The sequence below is a fragment of the Nicotiana tabacum genome, chromosome 19 (genome assembly GCF_000715075.1).
Source record: "Nicotiana tabacum cultivar K326 chromosome 19, ASM71507v2, whole genome shotgun sequence".
Classification (NCBI taxonomy): Eukaryota; Viridiplantae; Streptophyta; class Magnoliopsida; order Solanales; family Solanaceae; genus Nicotiana; species Nicotiana tabacum.
In genome coordinates, this window is record NC_134098.1 from 13,688,929 (window position 1) to 13,698,927 (window position 9,999).

Consider the following 9,999-nt stretch of genomic DNA (forward strand, 5'->3'; position numbering starts at 1 on the left):
TTCCTTTGTTCAGAGTTTATTATTTATTTTTCTTTTTAGTTTCATTATTTTAGCATTACTAATTTTAAGTTTAATCCTTGTTCAGATAATTAGGATAGTCGAACTTAAATACAAATTTCTTACAACGATTCATATATTATACAACTATTTTTCAACTTTCATACAATATTCAAATAAAAAATATATATAACTACAACTTAAATACAATTTACATACAATTATAATACAACTTTAATACAATTTCGTAAGTATATTGTATCTCGTGTGTTCTTCTTCTTCTTCTTCTTCGATTTTCAATTTGAAATTCGGCTAAAATGAAGTCTAATCTTTACCAAATACCCTTAAAATTGAGATATAAACTACAAAAAATATTCTCAATTGTTTGCAACAACACACAATCCAAACAAATAATAATTTTTGAAAGCCCAAATTTGAATTCAAAGCTTCGAACCTTTTTAGTGACTGTCAATGATGGAGAATCAAACATATTCAAAACTTATTGATTGACAATTTTTATTCGAACACCAATTGTGAAACATGAAAGGGAATTGCTTAGTTAAAACGATTGAAATTCATTGATGAATTCCATTAAAACTCTATACAACAAGAAAGCATAAAAAATAGAGAACATCAAAGGAAGAAAAATTAGGGGAAAAAACAGAGAAGGAGAGTAGAGAGACGAATAGAGAGAGAGAGAGAGAGAGAGAGAGGGGACAAGTATAAAGGGATAAGAAAATAATTGATATTTCTTATTCAATTCCTAATATAATGGGATACTCATTTAAAGCTTATTTGTATATAATTGGTAAATTGTATATGACCATATAATTAAGTTAAAACTTGATTAGAGAGGGTAATAAAATTTCATATGTAGTATAGGAAGGTAAAAATCTCATTTATAAATATAATCTATTTTAGGCCTGAAGCATAACCAAAGAGAAAACATAAGGGTGCAGCCGTTTTTGAAGCTTTGTGAGAGGGAAAAGTGTGTTCTTTTGCTCCAAATTTTTTTTTTTTGCTTAAGCAGTCCATTTCAAATAGCTTTTGTCGACTCGTTAATCGTTAGATCGTGTTCAAATTTGAATTGAGAGTCCTGACATCTGGTTCTTTGATTTCAATGGTGGAGATTGTATTTGGAGGTTTGTAGCTTCAGTTTTAGAGGCATGAAAAGTAACTCATTTTTTGGGTGATTTCTCTCCTTTCTTCAATTATTTTGGTGCAATCTTATTTATATTGTTGCTCTTGGTTTGGCACATCATTTGTGGCCAATTTAGAGAACATTTTTAACTCTGGTTGATTGATTTAGTGGAGCTTTGAGGGCCTTTAGTCCCGTGGTTTTTACTCTTCACATTGAAGAGGTTTTCCGCGTAACTCTCGGTGTCTCGTATGTTTAATTATTTTACCTCCATTTTCTTGTTGATTGATATACTTGCTGCCCATATATGTTTGTGTTTGAGTTTGTTTGTATTCTCTTAGTTCAAATAGATTGGAAAAGTTAGACTTGGGTATTATTCCACTGCTACCTTATCGTGCCATTGCGTGTAATTTCCCCAACAAACTTTGAGTACAAAATGACTTCTAGCGTCAATGAACTTTTATATATATATATATATATATATATATATATAAATTTCACAATTGATTAAGAACACTTGAGAAGTCATGAAATTGTATTATAATCTTGATCCGTATTTGATTCTTCTTTCTAATGGTGGCCGTCCAAGTTGTCTTTAGCAATTATTTCAACTTGTCTCACATATCATTTTGAATCCCAGAGCTTACTCAACTTTAATAAATTTTAATAGCAATTATTTCAACTTCTCACATACCACTCCATCTTTTTTCTCAAAAGTTTCAAAACTTGTAGTAATAACTTATTCGTGGTTTGCTGAACTTTAAGCGGCCAAAAGGTAAGAGTATGACATGACATTATGTTGAAGGTCTCTTATTTTCTTCCTTTCTAGGTTGCTTTCTATGGAAATTAATCTGATATTTTCATTTTTTCTTGTGAATCATAGATAGCAAGAAAGATTTATATTTTGTTTTATTGGTCTAAATTTCATTTGAGCAGCAGCCAAATTCTTGTTGAATTTATTTCTTGCTTCTTCTTTTTCTTCACACTATTCTCTCTCTCCATTGGCTTCTGTTTTCTTCTTTCAAGATGAACAATCAGTTGTTTTCAAGGTAAAAATTTTCAAACAGTTTTTAATAATTTATTTGTAGCCCAATCCAATCCACTTTTTTGCTTGAGATATCTGGCTGTATTTGCAGTAAATTGTTCCTGCTATGACTCTATGCTTCTTTCTTCAGTTTATCATATGTATTTTGTTTCTATTTCTTGCTCTTCTTTTCTCCTGATAAAACTTTATGCGCTTTTATGCAGATCTTGAAAACTTGAAAGGAAGGGAAAGAAAAGCTATTTTGGCACTTGACTAGTGAAAATTATAATCATGGAAGCAGACAACTCATTATCATTGGTATGTCATATTATATGTTCACATATTAAAGCTAATATTGACTTGGATGGTTATCCAAATAATCCTTAAGATACTATAATATTATGCAAAGTTTTTAAGAGTTGTTGTCCAAAAGTTCATAATATGAAATGGCATATATAAAACTTGTAAGCATCCATTTGAAAATATTTTTCGTGATAATTAGACTCTAAAGAGTAATCACTTTCCTAAAACGTAGATGATTTAGAAACCCTTTGGTGTGGTTGAGAGTGCCCTTGATAATTGGGTCGTTGTGCATGGGCTGTTAGGGCTCTTAGTCACATGAATAGTTCATTATACTCAACAAGTTCAAAGTGCTAAAAATTAAAGTACATTTAAATACTGAAATTGTTTTTATAAACTAGTTTTAGTATACGTACGTTGTACTTGTGTAGCCGCGTCATTCAACTAAATTATATACATTGACGTTAAAATAAAAATACAATATTTGTATAAATGATGAAAGTAAATATTATCACATTGACATAATAGTTAAATTCAATATCTTCTGACTATGCAAAGATGTTGAATTTATTTAAATTAATTATATATTATTTTATAATTATACATATCTTATAATATGACATACTCTTTAGGAATATATTTTGTCTTCTATTATTTCATCATCAGTTCTTTAAATTTGCATTTTAACCAATTTAATTCTTAAAACTATAACTGATTTTGTTTTATTTTATAATTTCTTTCATCGCCAATATCTTTTTATGGTAAATTCTTTTCGTATTCTAAGATTGTGTAAACTTGGAAAATTATTTTACCTATATGATGAATTTGGGAAGAATGAAATTGGATTATTTTGCTAATTAGTTAATTTAAATACTTAATTATTCTTTTAAAAGATTTAAAAAATAATTTAGTAGATTCAAATTCTTAATATTAGCTCATACCATATATTAAATATTTACTTATAACAGTTTTTATCCACACAAAAATCTATCTTCAAATGGTAGATATTTGAACTTTTGCACTTTATATTTGTCGAAGCGTTAGTGTAAATGATTTTTGTCAATCATTTTTCTTTTCTCCTTGTCTTTGTTATTATTAAATATTTTTGTAATTATATATTTAATTATCTTTTAAAAATGTATAGTAATATTTATATATAAGCAAAATATTGGTCGAAGAATAAAATTAATAGTTAGTGGACTAATCTCACATAGATTACTCAGAACATTAATAATTTAATTAAAAAAAAGGGCATCCCAGTGTACTAAGCTCTCTGCTATGCGCGGGGTCTGGGGAAGAGCCGAACCATAAGGATCTATTGTACACAGACTTACCCTGCATTTCTGCAAGAGGTTGTTTCTAGCTTTACCCTACATTTACAATTTAATTTGAATTGGAATAAACTATCAAGCAAAATGCTTCCCCTTTCTTTAATGTTTTCTTTATTTTATTTTGTATACATAATAATTGCTTAGCTCAAAATTTAGCACAATTAAACAATCTCTTTTGAGCTTATAAATAACGTCTAATTAGAGACAATTTATAGGCATAAAGATTCCAGTTTTATTCAATCATACTTTAATTCTAGGATTTATATAAGGTGAAATTTTAATGATTTTAAAGTTTTAAATATAAAGACTTCTCACTTAATTCAAATAAGGAAAGGTTAAATAATAAAATCTGATTCAATCTCAAACTCCTAAATATTAGCTAGGAGAATACTCAAAGACTATTCTGTCATAGTACAAACTATATTCTAAAAGGGTAAAAAAGACAAACGACGTTTTGCTAAGGGCCTTCGTGCTTTTAATATAATATAGATATAGATAAGTTGTTATGTGTTTGGAAAGAAATGCTAAAGCTGATAGTTAGCATTTCATGTGTTTGGGGAAAAATGCTGATAATTAGCATTTCATGTGTTTTGGGAAAAATGCCGATAAACACATTTGAATGGTTGAGATTTGAATGATTAAAATTCAAACCTAAAATATAAACACGCATAATGATTAAGATCTGAATGAGTAAGACTTAGACCTTTATTAAGTATAGATAAATTAGACTTTATCGTTGTGAACACTAAAAAAGCAGCTAATTATGACATCATTTTTAGTTCTAAATTGACTAAAATACAAATTATTATACAACAACTACCACGTCTCAATCACATGAAACAAATTGGGGTTGCTATGTATGAATCTTTACTTTTCCATTTAAGCTCAACTCATGTCGTTATCATACCAAAAAGAAAAAATTGAAGATATAATAATAATAGTAATTTCTCTAACAAGACTAAATCCTACATCCTTCTGGTAGTTATTACCTATATGGACTTTTTTCTTTTATTGTGCTCTATCTTTAGCTAAGTTTGTATTAATCCCAAAAAATTGTAGATCTTTCAAGGCAACTTCTTCTTATGTGATTTTAGGTCTACCTCATCCACTTTTAATACCTTCAATCACTATAGTTTCACACGTACAAACTGGTGCATCCGTAGGTCGGTGCAGGACATGATCAAACCATGCATCTCAAGGGACCTTCTCTCATTTTATCTTCTATGCATATGCTACTTGCACCTTTTGGCAATCATGGTCACTTTTAGTCTTATCGAATCTTGTATAACCGTACATCCATCTTAGCATATGCATATCTGCAATACTCATCTTGTGGATATGTCGGATTTTGGCAGGTATCATTTACTGAACTTCTCGAGGACATTGTCAGGCTTCTGGATTTCATAAGGAGGTTAAAGAATGAAAAAGATCAAACTGCTCTTGACATGGATCAAATTGAAAAGCTGAAATTGCAGCTGAAATCAATGTGGACCTCTATCCAGCTTTCTTATACCAATTTGGATGGTTTAAGTGCCGAGATGTCAAATGAAACACAACATCTTGAAGATCTGCTTAAGTCAATTTTCTATGGGAATGGATATGACATGTTGGTTAAATACGACATGGATCAGGTTGTTCCTCGCCTCCTGGAAAATATAAGAAGTTGTATCAGCTCACAGCATCATCCTAAATCAAGTGTCACCTTGACTATGGAGCAGTTGGTTGAACCTTGGGATGCCCTCCTCGCGAAATTACGTGGGATAGTTGCCTATCCGGAGCTATGCTCTTCTTTTTTGCCTCAATATGAAGTTCTTCAGAATCTACGAGACAATGTAAGGGATTTCCTTGGGTTGAAATTAAATGGTTGCATTGAGCATGAGATAGTTGAATATGTCTTACCTCAGATTCAGCTTATGGTTGAGAGAGTACGATACTTCAATTTGGAGTTTCTTAATACACTTGGTCCCTCTCCAGTCATGCTAGCTCATCTGCTTGTGAAGATTATTCCTGTTGCATTGGAGTTTATGCACATATGTTCTACAGATTTGAAAGCTTCAAAATCAGCAGAAGTTGGACGCTTCATTAAGCAGCTCCTAGAAGCCTCTCCGGATATTTTTCGAGAATATTTGATTCATCTACAAGAGCACATGGTAAATGTTATTACCACTAGCACTTCAGCTCGAAACCTTCATGTCATGATAGAGTTCCTCTTGATTATTCTTACTGATATGCCTAATGGCATTATTCATCATGATAAATTGTTTGATCTCATCGCACGTGTGGGAGCACTTACTAGGGAGGTAGCAACACTTGTTCTCCACTTAGAAGAGAAATCAAGAAATGAAGAGAACACCAATGAAAGTAACATTACAACTCTGGATTTGCAAGAAAATATTGAACTCCTAAAGGAAGATCTCAAACATTTTTACTTGAAAGTTCCAAGCTTATCTCAACTCTGCTTCCCCATGAGTGACAGACCACTCTTCATGAATCTTCTACTCATAAACCTAAATGATTTACTCAATTCTAATTCTTATTCAGTTGCTTTGATAAAGGAAGAAATTGCACTGGTGAAAGAACACCTAGAATTGATAAGATTTTTCTTCGTGAATGTTGAGAAAGAATTGTATAAAGATCAGTGGATACATGCTTTAAATGTAGCATATGAGGCGGAACATGCTATTAATTCAATTCTTGTAAGAGATCATGGTCTCTTGCATCTTATCTTCTTACTTCCTGATATTATAGAAAAGATCAAGATTATCAAAGAAGAGGTATTTAATTTATCGAAGAAGATTCCCAAGAACATGAGCCTCATTGTTGCAAACTCTCCCAACAAGCCAGTTGTAAGAAACTCAGCAATAGCCAATCAAGTAATTGTAGGTTTTGAGGAGGAGAGAAACTGGATAATTAGGAAGCTTATCAGCGGACCAGCTGAGATAGATGTCATTTCAATCATTGGAATGGCGGGGCTGGGAAAAACTACTTTGGCTTCTAGAGTATATAATGATGAGTCTGTTGTTAGTCATTTCGACATTCTTGCATGGTGCACCGTCGATCAAGAACATGATGGGAGGAAGTTATTACATAAAATTGTTAATCAAGCTACTGGTTCGAATGAGAAGTTCAATGAGGATATTGATGTTGCTGATGAGCTGCGAAGAAAACTTTATGGGAGGAGGTACCTTATTGTTTTGGATGACGTATGGGATACTGCAACATGGGATGAGTTAACAAGATCTTTTCCTGAAGTTAAAAAAGGAAGTAGAATTATTTTAACCAGTCGAAAAAAGGAAGTGGCTTTGCACGGAAAACACCATTGTGAGCCTCTTTATCTTCGTTTGCTCAGTCTAGATGAAAGTTGGGAGTTATTAGAGAAGAGAATTTTTGGAGAAGAAAGTTGCCCTGATGAACTATTGGGTGTTGGAAAAGGAATAGCCCGGAAATGTCAAGGGCTTCCTTTGGTGGCTGATCTTATCGCTAGAGTTATTGCAACGAAGGAAAAGAAAAAGACTTTGTGGCTTGAAGTTCTAAATAATTTGAATTCCTTCATTCTTGAAAATGAACTGGAGGTCATGAAAATTATACAATTAAGTTATGACCATTTACCTGACCACGTAAAGCCGTGCTTGCTTTACCTAGGAAGTTATCCAAAGGACGAACAAATTGAAGTCTCTAGGTTACAAGATCTATGGACTGCAGAAGGACTTGTAGAACATACTGAGATGAAGAGTGTGGAAGATGAAATGAATGTTTATTTGGATGCTTTGATTTCGAGTAGCTTGGTAATGGTAATGAAAAGTGAATATAGGACAACAACTTGCAAAATTCATGATCTTGTGCATGATTTTTGTCAGGTAAAAGCCACAAAGGAAAAGTTCTTTCACTCGATAGGTTCAAGTGCTCTATCTTGTGCTTCAGATCTGATGCCACGTCGAATAACCGTCTCTATCCATTATAGTCTCCTTGAACAAAATCATGCAGAAAAGAAAAAGGTTTCGGGGAAATACCTCCTTTCTTTGAAGGCTGATCATACAGATTGGCCACCCTTTGGTTTATTGGTGGATAAAACAGCCGTACTAGTTCATTTAAGAGACTTGAAGCTTCTTAGAGTATTAGACATCGCTCAAGTTTTGGTGGAAGATTCTTTGCTGAATGAGATAGGCTTGCTAGTTCATTTAAGGTACTTACACATTGGGATGAATGTTAAAGCTCTCCCGTCATCATTGTCAAACCTCTGGAATCTGGAAACTCTGGTGGTGCGTAACAGTAGATCAACCATGGTACTACTACCTGTAATTTGGAATCTTGCAAAGTTGCGACATATGAGTATCTATTATTGTTCTTTCTTTGATTTAGATTCAGATGAACCAATACTTTTAGTAGAGGACTCAAACTCAAAGTTAGAAAAGCTGAGAATATTAGAGCAGCTCAAGATTTCCAATTCGAAAGACACAGAGGATATTTTTAAAAGGTTTCCTAATCTTCAAAAGCTTGACTGTGAAATTGTAGAATCATGGGATTCTTCAGCAGAGTGCAATTGGTTTCCACAATTGGATGTCCTTAATCAACTTGAAGAAATCAATGCAACGCATCGTCGTTTAGATTCCCAATTTCCAAAAGCCACGAAGGATATTTGCAAAAGGTCTCCCAATGATTTTTGCTTCCCTTCAAGTTTGAAACGGTTGACACTGGAAGAGTTTTATCTGTCATCCGATTCACTGTCAAAAATTTCAAGATTACCTAACCTTCAAAAACTGACTCTGAACCGCACAATGATTCAGGAAGAAGAATGGAACGTAGTAGAAGAAGACACGTTCAAGAATCTCAAATACTTGGAGTTGTATTTGGTGTGTCTTTCCAAATGGCAGGTTGGAGAGGAATCCTTTCCCGTGCTCGAGCAATTAATCCTGGCGGAATGTAATAGGCTTGAAGAGATCCCATCCAGTTTTGGGGATATTGCTTCATTAAGTTGTATCAAACTGTTCAATAGTCCTCAACTTGAATATTCCGCTCAAGAGATTAAGGAATATGTTGCAGATATGATGGGAGAGGACAAGCTTCAGGTCCTTTACCAGAGTTATAGATGAATAATCTGTGAGTATAGACTATTTTATTAACTTCATTTTTATTTCTTTCTCCAATTACTTTGACCATTATAATCTTCTTTGCAGAGTGCAAAAAATAACCTGGGAATACAATTCATTTTGGGCCAACACATCAGTATTAGAGGCTGAAGGCAGATTCTGAAGACATTTCTTATCTGAAGACACATCAGTATGTGCTGATACAAGTTTCACCTCATATATCTAAGTGCATTTTGGTCTGTCATTGCGGCTATTCCTCTATTACTATCTCCTAACTTTCATCCCAAAATCATCAAAAGGATTTATGTTATATACATGTGTAAAGATTCTTTTATACTAATCAATATAGTTTTAACCTCTAAGAGTAGGTTAATTTATCAATTAATTACCTTATAAGTGACTTGATTGTGTGAATATTTTACATAGTTGATCTATAGAACTTAAACTCATCATAAAACCGCTTTCTCACAAATTGTAACAAGTTCTTGCATCTGAGAATATCTTAATGTTGGGAGCGGCTCCGCTCCATTAGAATTTGTTCTATTAGATGTCAATATAGTTTTGAATAACAAACATGTGACATTGTTAATTTTTAAAGGATGTGATTTGTTTTATTTTTTCTCTACTATTATTATGATTAAGTCTCTATTGATAATATTGATTTTTAGAAAAAAAAACAATACGTGTAAATGACCCGTCAGCATCATGTTCTTTTCCAGAAAGCAAAAATCACTCCATTGATATTTTTATTCTCTTCTAATTATTTTTATCAATCTTTTTGTCTTAATAAAACATGAATATTTTCTATTTTTTGACAATGAAATTTTTTATGGCAGAGAAATTACTTGAGATATCTCATATACGCTAATAACAAAGAAATGATTTCCCTTTTTGACTTAAGTACTAATATATATATATATATATATATATATATATATATAAAACATTAATATCAAAACTCAAAAAATAAGGAATAATAATATTCACTTGCTAAATAAATAAATAACTAAATAAATATATAAACTCACCCGATCATAAGGGGAAAAAAGAAAGAAGCAATTTAATAGATACATAGTAGCTAGAGGGTACAGTTTACACAGATTTCAGCTTTCCTCTATTTAA

General features: G+C 32.1%; 1 protein-coding gene across 1 annotated transcript; it reads left to right on the top strand.

Moving 5' to 3' along the window:
• Window positions 1-1,676: 1,676 nt before the first annotated feature.
• Window positions 1,677-9,452, top strand: LOC107779440 (putative late blight resistance protein homolog R1A-3). Its single transcript, XM_016599874.2, has 4 exons — window positions 1,677-1,910; window positions 2,384-2,477; window positions 5,146-8,887; window positions 8,965-9,452. Exons 2-3 carry the CDS (start codon window positions 2,451-2,453, stop codon window positions 8,878-8,880), a joined length of 3,762 nt encoding a protein of 1,253 aa, XP_016455360.1. The 5' UTR covers window positions 1,677-1,910; window positions 2,384-2,450; the 3' UTR covers window positions 8,881-8,887; window positions 8,965-9,452.
• Window positions 9,453-9,999: the final 547 nt, after the last annotated feature.

Coding starts and splice junctions, on each gene's coding strand:
- LOC107779440 (XM_016599874.2), top strand. CDS start 2,451: ATGGAAGCAGACAACTCATTATCATTG. Junction 2,478..5,145: donor CAGACAACTCATTATCATTG/GTATGTCATATT, acceptor GGATTTTGGCAG/GTATCATTTACTGAACTTCT.